Genomic DNA, 16036 nt, shown 5'->3' with positions numbered 1-16036 from the left:
GTGGTACAAAAGATAGATTTATTAAAAACTTTTTAATAAAAACTATTAATCGCATAATCTTGCTCTAATGATTTGGTGTTCGCACGCAAAATCATGCAGTTGTGAAAATTCTCCCACCAATATCGACACAAATAGGGCTGTTCATATAAATTGTCCATTTATTGTTTTCAGTCAGAGAACGGTGTTTCTGTCGAGCCCGGAAACTTACAAGGGAACAAAGACCATTACACTTTATTTTCCTGTTATTAAATATTCCCGATTTCAAATGCAGATCACAATCGAATTTAACCGACGCCGGATAAAACGTCTCGAAAAAGGAAGAAGATAGTCTATTAAAGTGTCATGTTTGTTTATTCCGGGAAAAAAAAAAACACGAAATATTAATAAAAGCAGACGCATAATGAAAGAAATACAGTTGTAGTTACGGACAAATTTACTCTGAAGAACCACTTGCGAGGGCAGTATTGAACTCTTTTCCTCTTCCAGTCACCACCGCATATCTTCTTGGAAAATCAGCACAACAGATGATGAAACTGACACTCGTTAGTTTCAATCTTATGGGCTTCCTTCTGTTACTTCACTGGCGATTTACTGAAGGTACGTTGGAATTAATCGAAAAATATTTTTTGTCCTTCCATTGCTTTCGGAATCGATCCCTCGTGAAACTTTTTGGAGAAATACAAGAGGATATATTTAGTTGAACTCAAAATACGACATCATTCTCATTTAGATGACTGGCTTATTAATTCACACCGCGGATCCAAGTTAAAAAAAGAAAACAAAAGAAACCTTTAATTTTAACCAATGCTGTTACATATAGATTAACATTCATCGGGTATTGCTGATTTATATTTTACTTATGTTTACTCAATCAACGATGACAGACGAATAATTAGTATAGGAAGCCATTTCACAGAGATAGCCGACGTCTACATTATCCCATTGCTTAATATAAAAAAATTCAATAAGGCCGATGTGAAAGTATACTAACCTTGGGAATGATCCAATTGTACTGGGAAATAGCTAACGCGAATTAATTAAGTAAATGTATGAATTGAACGAACTTTACCATTTTGAAGCAGGGTCAGTTTTGTAGAATTTCCAATAATTTTCTAACAATTTGCAGAATGATAAACAAACCGAAAAAAGAAATAAATATCAGACAAACAAATAAATATGGCAATTTTATGACAAAACCCATTTTATTTGTTTCTCATTGTTCGAAATTCATACTAAAAAGACAGCAAAACATTTCGGGGTTGGGGGATCCATTTTCACGCCATCTATTATTACTAACTTACAGCGTGACAATTCGAACCTGGTCACCTTGAAAAAAACTAACCAATCAAAACGTATTCTGAGAACTATGGACCGGTAGCTTTTTCGTGTCGGCAAGTAATAAGGGTCCGTTTGACATGGATACATAAGTACTTTCGATTCCTCTGGCTTATATACACTCTCAGATTGCGAATTATCATAATTGTTCAAAATCTTGCTCGAAAAATAAGCTTGAAAACTCATTTTGCCGCAGCCATGCTTAAAACCGAAAACGTTGAAAACCGCACAAACGTTAAGACTCGAAACTTACCAATCAAAAAGTGGCAAAGTTTCCTCAGAGGTTTGCAACTCCTCGCACTTTGTTGGGTCTTCAATTTTGTTAAGAACTGTTTTTCGTATTCTTCAATGTCATAAATTTATTTGAGAACAAGATCGCTATCCTTTGTTCTCAACTGGCCTGGTTCGAGGAGTAGCACTGTAAAATTCTAATTTCTCATTCTGGCTTTCCATTAATTCAAAAGGCCCGTTCGCCTTTTATAAATGTATTGATTATTTAATATCATCAAACATTCTTTTCCTTTTGGAAGTCTACATGATTTTTAGACTTCATGAAGCATAAAAAGGAGGCTTAAAAACAATAACATATAATTCTACAACATATATATAACATATTATTATTACTTTTATCTTAACTGAGTTCTTAAGAGTTGTTGCAATGTATTCGTAGGAGATGGGGTCAAGAGTTGCATTGAATACGTCAAAGTTGGTTGTTATAAGGATAGTTTGAGAGAACCACGCCCGTTACCAATGCTTATAGAAAGCTATCGTTTTGGACTGAACTGGTCTTTTCCAGAGGACCTCATAAACAGGTCAGTGAACTGAATTTGTCTGAAACTTCTGAGGGCGACAATTAATCTATGAAAACAACTTTAATCAAATTTTAAAAGGCGGGGATTAACATGAAGGCCGTATTTTGGCTGGGTATTATGGTTTTAACGCAAAGATCTCTTTCACGTTTCAAGCAGTCAAACATCTCTTAGCTCATCCCACATATTTACGTTTTGGGCTGTTTTGTAATTTTTTTGGTGATTTTTGGGTATGTTTAGTTCCTTGCCCCCGAGTGGGCCGGATTTTTGGGTATATTTGGGGACAAATAGTTTTTCTCAAAAGAGTAGTAGAATTTATGGAAATAGTAAATTTTGAAGATTTGATGTTGTTTTAAAATAGGAATTTGAAGTTAAAAATTGGAAGACGTAGACCAAACGGTTTTTCCACCAGCCTGAGCTGCCCCTTTGGGGGGCGTTCAACTGTCTGGTGGTGTTCCAAAACGTTTTTTTTTTTCCTTTTGATCCGTCTTTAAACTTCCTAACCCCCCCCCCCCCTTAAATACTATACTGTTTGGAACTTAAAATGTAAGAAAGACTGATTCTGAGTTTCTTTGATAGAACTGAATTGTACCAAACATGTTTTGGCACAAAAAAATTATCAAAGTTAGGCGTTTTTACATGATAAAGTACAGTATAATCAAGAAAAGGTAAAGGGTAAGGCATTTAACTCCCCATATAGGTCGTATCTTTAAGGTAATCTCTTATTTTTAGCCAAGGTACATGCAAGGTTCTTCCACGGATAACATGATACTACGCGAGTTGCTCGTTTTCATGAAGATGCATGCGTGGAGAGCCCCCCCTAGGCTGTCCACGCGAGCAAAATGAGTGTTTGGAGACCCTCCTGGGATTTCCCGTGAACTGAAATTAATCTATAAATAACTCAAGAGGGTACCTTGGGAATAAGGCCTTCATGGGGGATTCACTCTCTTATTCTTCGTCCTCTCTAACTATGATTTCATTTCAGTCAAGTGTTACGCTGCGCCGAAGCTGTCTCCAAGAAAGGCTACATCATTTTCGGTCTCCAATTTTATGGTGAATGTTGGAGCGGAGAAAACGTTAATCAAACTTATGATAGAGACGGGAACTCAAACCAGTGCCTCTCAGCAGTCAGCAACGGATTCAAACCATGCAACGACGATTCAGACGAGGCGTGTGTTGGAGCTGCAAGAGCAAATTATATCTACAAAATCGTCGAGCCGGGTAAATAGGAAAAGTAATGGATTAAGCGTTAAACTGATCGTCCATTACTTGTAATCGATTTCCCTATAACGATTGATTGGCCATAGCACGTCCAGGCCACTATGTTTCTAGGCAAAAGAGTTATTAAATATATAACTCATAGGGCATCTTTGTGTACAAATGTGTAGATCTGAGTCCAAAACTGCCACTCTTTCGTATGAAAATTGAAGTTTTGTAAACTGTGAATTTTTAAAAATGTCAATGGCTTTATACTGAGTTGATTTTAGCATTTAAAAAGTATTTGACTCTCATTTGCAACCAAAACAGTTAAAACCTCAGCGGAACAGTCTGGGAAAGACACCAAGGAGACAAAAACTAGAAAAGTAAAGCTCTCCTTTATCGGGCCAACGAGTCCCATAGGCCGCCGGAGATTATCCCGGTTTATGCAATATCAAGCGAGTACGTCTATCCCCCCGGATGGGATGCCAGTCTGTCCAACGCTAGGTTACTAATTTACTAAATCATCACTTATTTCGCCGGTACTCATTTAAACAACTGGGTGGAGAGAAACACCTTTAGTATTGCCTAGGAATACACCTGACCTTGACTCGATCCGTAGCCCAGTGGGCTAACCCTTACGTTATCGTGTCAACTTCCCCAAGTATACTACCGTGGAAATATTTTAAAGGGCCCTAGTTAACCACACCTTTGTTTTTGTTCACATGCGAGAGTTTGACTATTATATTTTATTCGGAGCATGTCGAAACGAAGGAAATCACTGTCAAACTACTAAAGATAATTAAACATACTCTCAGTGGCACGACGGTAAAGCGATAAGATTTCGCTTCACCACGCAATATCAATAATTTCGATGGTATCTAAAATGGTGGAGATTGACTAGGGGCCTTTAAAGTTATTGTTTAACCTATTGAATTTGCAGTAGATGGTGTGTTCTCTGCCTGGTCTGGCTGGAGTTCGTGTAGCAAAACTTGTGGAGGAGGCCAACAAAGAAGAACAAGATCATGTAATAACCCAGGACCGAGCAAATGTGGAAAACCTTGCTTTGGTAACACTGAAGAGGTTGCCGACTGTAACACGCATTCCTGCCCAGGTAAGAATGATTAATACTGTATTATACTAAATACCAGGCTATCATGTCTACGCTAGGTTATTTCTGAATATCGTGACAAAATTATTTTCTTTCAGTCTTCTGCTGAGGCTGCAATCAGATATCTTGTGTAGTCTTAACGATCGTCTGAAGTTTTCCAGACTAACTGAAGAAAGGTTCCACATTCTCGGCGCGTTTGATTGCTTCATTAGGCTACTTAATAATAATTCCACGGGCGAGCGTTGTTAAACAACAGAGTGTTTCTGTCGAGGAACTATCGACGGATAGTTGCCCCGCGGGTGTTCTAATAAAACAAATATTTGCCCGAGAAGCGAAGCTTTGTGAGCAAATATACTAGTTTTAAGAACATAAAATTTCTAAGGGGTAACTATCTGACCGATAGTTCCGAGACATAAACACTCTATTGTCTTTACTGTTCACCACTAAATTTTTCTTCCGTGCCTGTTTAAAAATCATATTAAATTATTTTCAACTTTTTCAGGTGAAAGGCATGAAAGCCAAATGCAAAATTTCAAGAAGAAAATCGCGTCTTTCAATTTTTTTTCCATAATTATAAGACCGTTTGTTCGCAGAATATTTTGACGGACGACTACTATCCATCCGGGTGTTTTCCTCGGACGGGTACTATGGGCTGATAGTGTCTCATCGCCGATGAACACTATTGCGAAGAAAATTTAGTGGCGAGCTATAAAATATGGTAGATATCCAACGAGGCGCTATCGGCTTGGCTGTAATCATCTCATTTCCAACAAGCGCGAGTGGAATAATTGTTTCATTAAAAACGGCCCCAAAATATAGAAAAAATGAAACACCCTAGAAACTTAAGCGTTGGCTTACCATATTTGTTGAGCATGGTATAATGGCCCATTTACCATTATTGCTAAGCCAGTGAAAACTCTTGAATTGCATTATCCTGATTATCTAATGATCCAGACTTTAATAAACGCAGTTATATATAATAATTTATTGCACGGATAAAGGAAAGAGAGATTTTAAATCAGCAGTAAACAGTTTTCCTTCATAAGCTTTCATTTTCTCTTTACATTAACAAGAACCCTGTGTGGACAAGAGCCCCTCCTGCGAGCAGTACAAAGAATGGGAACTTTGCGATCTTGCTGTAGTTCGCAGAGACTGTAAAAAGGCGTGCGGACTTTGTCCTTAATCTTCCATGTACCGTTTCCTAGCAACATACAAAGGTATTGAGTGTTTGTATTTCTTACTCTTACTTTCTAGTTTGCCCTCGTTTCAGTTCTCTGTTTATACGTCTTTCCAGTATTTAGTGAATAACGACCAGTGTTGCTACAGGAAAATGGAAGTCATGGATGCATTTGTCCTTTTCACGGCTTATCTTGCTGCCCAGTTATTTTTTTTCAGTTTTATTGTCAATTTTAGTCAACTGATATAACAAAATGGTTTTGCTTAAAACAAGAACTTAGTAATACAGCCATTACGTTAATGGTGTCCCACCATAAAGTTATGCAAGAAAGTATCTTTACTTAGTTATTCTTGGAAACTATAGAATATTTTTAAAATCATCAGTTAATCTGATAATTCTTCACTCTAGGCTTTTGGGAGATTAAGGAATCATGGATTTGAGCACTTCACAATTTTGATCAAATTTGAAAATCCTTTTTTAAGAGATCTGAACACGTATTTCTGGTCTTCTCAAACTCATTAATAATTCATCAAGTTTAAACAGAGGAAATCACAACCGTGAAGGAGGTTTGGATACCCGGTCTTAATTAGCATAGATTTTGACGATTTTACTTCTCCGTTTTCTCCTTAGGTTTTGTTTCGACTGAGAAGATATATCAAACACTCGAGACAGTGTTTCATCGGCTATCCAAACACCTCGAATTTCGTCAAAAATACTCCGCTGCGCGTCATTTTCTCAACTTTCTTCTCGTGGTTTGGATAACCCGATGAAACACTGTTCCTCGTGTTTGATATATTACTTGAAAAAGGTCTATACCAAGATTAATCCTACCCAATGTTTAGAATACATATGATGTAAGAGAAGGGATTCATAGTTAGAATCTAGAAACTCTCCTTCACTGTGTGTGCATGTCATGAAACCCACACACGCAAAAATAACAATTTAAATAAGCACTTTGAAAGACGAAATCCGATAGGAAATCGGGCAATTTCAGTTTTAAGTGGGAAAAAACCTTGTACCAGAATCATTTTTTTAGGTATATTGCAGTCCTTTTCCCCTTTTTTAAGAGCTAAAGATACAAATAGTTGCCTGGAATAACACCAAAAACAATTTCCCATTGGAGCACGAGAAAATAAATTTCAAAGTTCAGAGAAATTGCGCAAACACAGATAAAATTTCATCATCAGTTCCATTTCACCAGTATTTTCAAATGTTTTATATGAACTTCAAAATTTGTTTTCGACATTTGGTGTCAGTTAAAAATGATTTCATTTGAGAAGATATTTTACAACAGTCGCACAGACGTTTGCAATACTATGTAAATAATCTAGGTAAAAAGGTACTATGTACCACTTCGCGCGCGCTCGTGTATCGCACTAGAGCCCGCTAATCCGCCTGTACTGCAGGCTATATGTAAATAATCTAGGTACACTCGAGCGTCTGTTGGATTCCTTCTCAACAGCGTTCAAAGCCCGGGAGGAATTCCCATATGAAAAGACCGCGGATGCTTGTCGGAAAATTTGAAGTAAACCCCCAAAGGAGGCCAATTCTGGGCGTGGCCCGAACTTATTTGACCTGCCGCTGTTTAATTTAGGAAAGGAGTCCACGCTAGTAGACCAGATTCGAGAGACCAACGGAAATCGAGCCTAAAAACGGAAATGAGAACTTTTCTTTTATCATTATTTCTTCGACTGCACAGGCTGAAAGATACTTTGGCTGCTTTCAGTACTGGCGTTTGGTCATCAACACCCTAAAGGCTGCCGTACACCAGCCGATTTTTTGTCGCGGAACTGCAGATTTTTTGTCGGGGTCAAATCGGGTTAAAATTTGTCGAGCCATCAGTTTGCCGCACACTAGCCGATTTTTTTGTCGCGACTAACTGCGGTGAGGCTTGGGGCCGAGTCATCCAAAATCAAGATGGCGCCTATTCCATTGACAAGACTCTCATGGCATTTCCTAATTGGTTGAGGCGCGCCCGAGCCCCGACAAATTGTCTTGGTCCACCGCACACTAGCCGACAGGCCCCGACAAGACGTTTTGAGATCTAGCACTGTCAGATATAGCCCGACAAGCCCCGATCTTGTCGCAGACTTGTCTGAATTCACCACACACTAGCCGACAAGTGAAGATATTTTGTCGGCCGGCAAAATATCGGCTAGTGTGCGGCGGCCTTAAGTGAGACCAGAATCCTTGATTTTGAATACCCCTTAGCGAGACGACGAGCATTCGCGACCTTTTCATATTGGAGTTCCCGCAGGATCCAAAGTCTGACACAATCGTTTCTTTACGCCTCACAGGATGAAGACTGAATTGGCGCGCCATCGGTAAACTGATAAGGAGATCATTCTACTGCTCCCTGTTTAACTAAAATGAAGCTGGAAATTAGACTCGTCCGAATATTCTTCAGCTTCAGTTAATGTCAGAAATTCACTGAAATGAAACAATTGTTAATAAAGTGATGAATTAAGAACAACAAAGTTATTGTGCAAAACTGCTGTTTTCCTTGTGTTTGTACATATATATGTATACCCACCTAAAGCCTGCCATTTGCAACGTCCAGATATAATCAGGTGAAGAAAACTGCGAACAAACTAATATTAGCGCCCAAACTCGCGATAGGGCTAATCTAGACCCTCAAGACCTAGAAGTAATGGCAACAAGACATGGGTCTACATCGGTTAGATAACTACTATTTACACACGTCGATGCAAAGTTGCTGATTTGACAACGTCAGGTTTATACAACAAAACATCTAAAGTGATAGAAAAGAGAGCAAGTAAATCGACGGCCAAAATGTTCCAGTCGACCGATTACTTCACTCGTGCGCGATCGGTAAGGGTTTAATTTGAGGCTTAAGATGGACCTGCTCTTAATGCTACCTTATTTCATACTTTTACATGAAGTTTACATTCATTCCCCTGCTCTGCAATCTGCAGTCTGTGTTTTACAGTCACCACCTTTAGGTGCATTAATTAAGAAAGGATTTTCCGTCTTTCTATATAGAGTTTCACTTATTCACGAGTGAACCTAACTCGATACAAATACGGAGAAAAAATGTTCTGTGGTCTTTTATATTTCCGTTTAGAAAACACCATCAGAAAATAAAAAAAGAAACACTAGTATATTTAGGTTATCAAATGTAAAATCGCTTTGCTTGCGCCATCATTATGCACAACTCAACAGCTGCGCGGAAGGAGACCTCACAGGGAGCCCTCACATCCATTTAGAAAATTTATAAAAGATAAACTTACCTAGCATGAAATGTCAGTCATCTCCCACCCTCAGCCAAACCCCCGGGCGAGAGACTTATCTCCGGGAGAGAGAGAATACAAAATTATGAAAAACTGTCATAAATTAGGACGTGACGTAACCGGACCAGGTGTCTCTCATCCGGGGATTACCTTTAGAACGGTTTTCTACTAAGTGTCGTAAAACCAAAACCAAAGTAATTGCCTGATTATTTTCGACTCTAAACTGAAAACCACTCTATCGTTCCGGTTCGTGTCTCTTGCGGTCAGTTGGTGCATGGTCTGGAACGTACCGGGAATTTGAGGGAGTCTGAGACGGCCGAACATCAGATTGCTCCGAGCGATTTCCTGAGAATTTTCGGCTCCAAGCCTCACACCAGCTGAACGCGTATTTAAAATTCAATTCACCACAAACTGCTCACATCGATAAAGGTAAGCTTGTTTTAACTTATTTTCATTCATTCAGTTTTTTCTTATGATTTTGTTCTATAGATAGTGCGCGCTTGCTTAATTCTTACAGGGGTATTTTCTGAAAAGAAATATTAAGTATAGAAGTCAGTTAGAAGACCTACTGTAAAGATGTTGCTTCGTTTCAATTCTGATCGATCATCATCCATTTTGGAAACCGTAATGGTAATTTGCATGAATATATAGGTTAAAACAAAACAAAACAAAACAAAAAACCGAGAAGTCATCCCCAAAATTAGAGTATATCGTTGTTGCTTAGTAACCAAACTAGAAAGTGTAAGTTTTTTAAAAGGTCTCTGTGTTAATCTTTACTCTCTGAACTTATTCAAAGCCTGTAAAAATGAAAAATAATTAAGCTTATTATTCCTACAACCCGCAAAGAACCTTGATAGAACCCAAAAGATGAAATGAATTTTTAACACTAAGTTTTTCAAGTCAAAATTAAAACTCTATTGATGAGTAGTGAATAAAAGGAACATAATGAATTATTGACCTCTGGTTATTCATAAAGTTATAAACAAAAACACAAGCTGTTGTGTAAAATTGTTTCTGTAACTCGAACTTAAAGCTTGAGCCACGAAGCTGTCGTAGAATGCAAAGAAAGCTCAAGAAGATCTTTGTTTCGGTGAGTATCTCAACATCAAAGAACCACAAACGAAGTCAATTCCCTGATGTTCAAAATTACTTTAAAAATGATAGTTTTTACTATAGAAAAAAATACACCAAAGAGGTATTTACAAATCGAAAAATATATGCGGTGGTTAGGACTAAGGAAGATTAAGGCGGATTGTGAACGGCAAACTTTCATAAAAATGGGCCATTTATTTTCAGCTAGCTTTACCGTTCATTGGCGTAGCTTCTTGAAATGTTTTGCCGTAAAATACGACCAATGAAACGTTCTCGAACAGACGTAAAAGATTAAAAAGAATTACACGATCGCGGAGTTCAAACCGCCGCTCTTGTAAAATCGGACCGAAGAAAGTCTCCCAAATAGCCGAAATATTAAAGGGAATGAAAGAATCCGATTGTCACAACTCTCATTCTCGTTTGTGTGACTGAAGCTCAGTCGTACGTACGCTCACGTTGAATCTGGTCGACTTTCAGCCACCTTCATCGAATGTGATCGAGTTCAAATCTTTCTGAGAGTTGACAATAGGTTTCGTTGCCCGACCATTGCGTGATTTGTGTCGAGTTTGTTGTGTTTTCATCCTCGTTTGGCCGCACGCGTGTGGTAGTGGATTTTCGACTCTTGTCAACGCTATGGGACTTTCTCTCTCTTTTGCTGTGATAAACAAGTATTCATAAGGGACTGATCAATGACCAGCTTTAATCTTTGGGTTTAACAACAGTATAACCTATTAAAAAACATCCTTGAATTTAACTTAAAATGTATATAACTCAAAAACAAGGGCGCTGACCACCATTTTTACAACTTTATACAAAGTTTAAAGTGCACCTAACCCCAAAATTTTTTTTCGCTAAAACGAAACTAGGCTTTATTTGAAGCATTTGGGCGAAGAAATTTTTGAATTTGGTTGAATCCTCGATTTTCTATGCCCTTTCAAAGTCGCGCTTGAAGTGTTTCACGACCGCGTTTTAGGGAGTCTGGGGCGGCGGTTCCTGATGACGTCTACCCAGGAACCAAACACAATGGCGCCTCAGTCAGCTCTCTGTATTTGCTGGAGAAAATGGAAAACAAAACTAATCGTTCCGATGTATTTTGGGACTAAAACGTCCAAGCTTTGTCTCAGAATCATTTTGTTTCGTCACTGGAGTCAGAGTTAAGTTTCGATTTGGAAGACACCAAAATAAACTTCGATCGAGCACGTTCGACAACTGTGAACTCACTGCTTAGAGCTTTGAGAGCAATTTACAATATTTCAAGCGACGAAGGGGAAGAATTCTTTGCGGACGAGCTGCTTGTATATTAGGAATGGAAAGCTAGATACGAAGTGGAGGAGCAGGCAAACGAAAAGCAGGAAAGAAAACTCAAGGACTGCTTTGGATGGTAATTTCGTCAACTAAACATAAGATTCCCACTCGTGTTTATAGCCTGTTTACATTTGTCCTTAGCGATAATGTATTTTGTCAAGGTATGATTGTTCTGTTAAATCCAGTTTGTGTTTTACTTTCTGTTGAATGCTTCATGTTTATAAGAGCGACGTACGTGTTGCAGTTTTCGAGACTTGATGACCTCCAAAACATTGGCTTCGATCGATTGAAAATCGTACTGTTTGGACCTGTATTTTTGAAGCTGCGAGAACAAGGTGGAAGGAAACATTTCATACAATTACCGATTCCACATTGTCACACGTTTTAAGTCGTAACTCCAAATAACCAATGTAAATTGTTCTCAAAGTTTGCAGTGAAATTCGTCGGATAAGCGAAAAGGATGTGTTCCCTAAGCGGTCCGCAGATAATGTTACGCGGTCATATTTTCGACGCTATTACACAGAATCTCTGTCGCACTGCTGATTTCCAAACCTTCGAAAAACTCTGTGAGTCTAACAATTTTGTTATGATGTAATTCTAAAGGATTAATTTTCTACTTTTATCTAAATCGAAAGAGAAATAAGTGCTGGTTAGCGGCGTACAGTTGCGACCTATTTACATATCAGTTAATACGCTTCTCGATCATGATCGGATCACACAACTTTGCCGGTTATGTTATAAATACCGCGGGATTGTAAGATATAGGTTGTCGGTAGTATTTCTAAAAAATTTTGGTTAGCTTTAAGCAGAAAATTTATGAAAATAGCCTTCGAAAGTCTGCGGAACAAATTCCAATGAGAATTCTTTAATGGTTCTCACAGATTCAGTTCGCTTGTTTCGGTTCGACAAAATCAACCGTCGTTTACGTCTTTATTGTACCATTAGCCGATCATCGTCAGTAAATTGTACAGTATATCTTTCTTTAAATCTGGAATATTACTGCAACAGCCGATAGCACCTCTGGAAGGCGTTTCTGCGCACTTTTCGAATGTGTATTGCACAATCCTGAAGGAAATGAGAGGACGTGAGATATCGAACCTTCCTGGGTAGACGTCACAAGAGCCGCTGGACCCATTCTCCTCAAACTCGGTCGTGAAACAAAATGGCAGTGTTTTGGAGCTATTTTCGAGATTTCGTCGGGGCACAGAAAATCGAGGATTTCACGGAATCCAAAAATTTTTTCGCAGAACTATTTCAAATAACAAGTAGATTCGTTTTAGCGAAAAAAAAAAATTGGGGGGTTAGGTGCACTTTAAAACAATTCCGTGGAGAGGGGCCAGAGTTACCTTAAATGTTCAAAATTTTAATGCGATAAAGCTGTTGAAGAATAACAACAAAAATGACAGAAATAATCATTGACGACGTAAAAAGCTGAATTGGAATTTGACACTATAGAGTCTATTAAATAGTCTGTAATTTATTGGGAGCAGTTATCGAATACGCATGAAATGCCAGAAACCAAGGCAATAGACGATAAGGATCACTTAAGATATCGCGGACACCATTTCGTTTATTTTAGTTTGGGTGGGTTGATAATTTGTTTGAAAATGTCTTGTTTCAAGAATTGACTTTCTGTGTCGGGATTTCTGCATGATTTCTTTTTTGGATACCCGAAGAAAGCACAACTTTAACGTCCTCACGACTGTATTTTAACCAACCGAGTTTCAATCCTCGTACATGAAGATGTAATTAATTTTTAATCTAGTGTCTCGACTAGTTGCCACTGCGTAGGAACCCGGAGGGGGGGGGGTACTTTGGGAATCTCTGGGTGGGGATGTGCCGCTGGGACCGTGGAACCCTTAGCCTGTACCAGAGCTAGTTCAGCTGAATTTTGCTACCCTATACAAGAGTAAACTCCCCAAATCCCCCCATCTATCGACACTGTTGAGGCTGATTTGCGTAAATTTAGACTTGCCGATTTGATTTGTTTTTTATATTTTTGAGTGGCAATTCCTGGTTTCCTTAGTCTAGATAAAATCTTCAACCAACTAGTCATTTTTTTGAAAAATTATACCCTATTCTAGACCCAAACGCTCTGATTTATATACCCTATCCTGGAGTAAACTGCTTGAAAACCATACCATTCACAGCGGCACATACCTATATAGCCCATATATGGCAGTGCCCCCCGGGGCAGGAACCTAAATCAAATACTTTTGTTAATATTTTAACAAGATACTTCACGCGTTCTATTTCAGCCATTTCAAATTTGCGGCTTCACGCCATGTTTGGCTTTAGCGCTTTTATTCTTCATGGCCAACTTTTCTGAGAACGAAGCAACATGCAGAAGGGAGAAAATGAAATGGGGATCTGTTCTTCTGAATCACACTTACAAGACGCTAAATGCTTCCAATTTTGTTGCGTGTGGTTTGAAGTGTGACGAGGACCCTCAGTGCAGAAGCTGCAACTTCTGGTGGAATAAACTTGAGTGCGAGTTAAATTATGCAGCTACATATTCTGCCGCAACATCTTTCATAAGAGAAGTGAATTGCGTTCACAGAGACATGGACTGGGAACCAGGTATCCACAGTAACTTAACAATGAGTGATCGCTATTCCTCAACTATTCAGTTCAGCGATGATGACAACAATACCGGTCCATATATGGGTTTTGAAACTGAAGCAGTGCTACTTTCAAATGTGTATTTGCAATTTTATTAGAGTGTCCATTACTAGATTCTGACACAGGTGACCTACTTCCAACTAACACCTTCAGGTCTGCTTGGTGTTTTTGTTTTATCACTGAAATTGAACTTAAGATGTTGACGAAGTACTTGGTAATATCCCTGTGCGCATGTATCCCGTTTGGGAGTTTCTGAACAGTATATATTTAGATATTTAGTTTTGACTCATCACGTTCAAGAGAATATGATCTTGTCATATTTTAACAAGTCACAACCTCGAAATTTGTGTTTCTTCTTCACCGCATTGGACTGTAGAATATTTTTTGTCAGCATACTGAATACGTGTATAATTCGATAAGGATTAATTTGATAAAATCGCAAGACATGACGAAATTGTTTTATTTTCTTTGTTTTTGCTCTCTCTCACTTTTGCCGGGAGAAATTTAGAAGACCTCCGTCGTTGCTGTCCATTGACGAAGTAACAAGAATTTGTTTTTGTTATTATCAAGTAATATTCAAAGGAACAAAATCATGCTAAACAACATTGACTCGACATTGCACGTGAGTGTGCTGTTGCCTTATCTTCAGGCGCCATCCCCTTACATCACTCGACAAAGAGCGGGAAACAGGGAGCGCGGTGCCTGGTGGTTAGGCAGCGAAACGCGCACCAAGTGCAACCTTGCACGCCTCTAACTAAGGGAAGACGCCTGGCCGAGAGGCAAAGAGTGCTGGCTACTATGTAATGGTCTTAGTTTGCTCTATGTAAATAACATCACATTGCACCTTAGTTACGTAGACTATATTCTAACTGTAAATAAATAAAGAAACTCTTCTTTCAGTATTTTTGTTTGTTTTCTTGGCATACATTTTCACGAAATAATTCAGTCCTGCTGCTCTCTTATTACAGAAACATGGTCTGTAGAAATACCACATGTGGTTTGCATGGGAGCAAAGAATGATAACCCTGGCAAGTTCCTTGCACCCATGGCTGGCAAGATCAGCGCTTTTACACTGGTGCACATTTCTGGTAAAGTGGGTTGTTCTTTTTATGATACAAGCAAGTGGGGTTGTAGAGCCTCCACCACTCTATCGACCCTCATCACTGATGACCAAAATAGCGTTGTTTCCCCGGAGAATTATAGTGGCCAAATGTCTTACACGCTTCCTGGATTTACTTCAAATTCTCCTGACCTGTGGCTTACGTTTTCTGTTCCTCTGGAAGTGACCGCTGGTCAGGAGTACAGGGTCTGGTATTCAGAAGATTTGCATTCTATTACAGAAATTGACAATCTTGGATCAACCTGTATGAGAGTTATTGTTATCTATTCCATTTAATTTTCAATCAACTGAATTAAGGCATTTACAAGACTAGTGACACGTGCACGAAAGAACTAAACATTTTATAATAACCCGTCAATGCAGAGCGCACGACAAATCTGCGAGACAGAGGTTTTTTACCATTTACCCCAAAATGCCGGATTTTTTGGTCAGAATGTCAATGATAAGAAAAGTTAGGCTCGACCGACCGGAAAATTTCTCATATAACTGGGACTTCTTGAAAAGAAGTCCAAAATTTCCAACCGAAATGTCCCAAAGGATTTCTAATTCTTTATTGCCAGTATCAACTGCCATTTTGGAATTATGATCAGGTCGAACTCATTGTAGACTCTCTCGGTAAACTGAGGTTTGTTGATACCATTAAATGGTAAATCAGTGGCCAACCCGAATGGAACTTACCATCAGGCATTACTGCTTACCATTTACACAGTGAACCGTTGACGAATTGGTTTCACCGCATAAATGGTAAACAACCAAAGATTCCCTTCTTTTTCTGCTCGGTGAAAGACGGGAACCTCTGCTCGTAACCGTTCGATCAGCTGCCGTCCAAGTTCACAACCAGGGACGAATAAATTATTAGTTCACGCATGAAAAAAAAAAAAAAAAATGCTGTTCGTTTACAAGAGACTCAACAAAAACCGCAATCCCTGTGATTCGCAACACTTCACTGTCCTCATCACGAAAAAGTTTCTACGATAAAAAAGTACAAGTAACCCGATGATAATACTAAAGCTTGAT

General features: G+C 38.8%; 1 protein-coding gene across 1 annotated transcript; it reads left to right on the top strand.

Moving 5' to 3' along the window:
• The first annotated feature begins 222 nt into the window (after positions 1 to 222).
• Positions 223 to 8224, top strand: LOC145481000 (uncharacterized). The gene is made up of 6 exons (XM_081459357.1): positions 223 to 597; positions 2006 to 2147; positions 3130 to 3365; positions 4285 to 4455; positions 5526 to 5669; positions 7927 to 8224. The coding sequence occupies exons 1-5, from the start codon at positions 525 to 527 to the stop codon at positions 5633 to 5635; spliced, it is 732 nt and encodes a 243-aa protein (XP_081315483.1). The 5' UTR covers positions 223 to 524; the 3' UTR covers positions 5636 to 5669; positions 7927 to 8224.
• The last annotated feature ends 7812 nt before the right edge of the window (positions 8225 to 16036 follow it).

Source organism: Orbicella franksi, chromosome 3, assembly GCF_964199315.1.
Source record: "Orbicella franksi chromosome 3, jaOrbFran1.1, whole genome shotgun sequence".
In the NCBI taxonomy this organism is placed as follows: domain Eukaryota; kingdom Metazoa; phylum Cnidaria; class Anthozoa; order Scleractinia; family Merulinidae; genus Orbicella; species Orbicella franksi.
The sequence above is the reverse complement of the archived record's forward strand: the minus strand, read 5'-3'. Positions and strand labels throughout refer to the sequence as shown.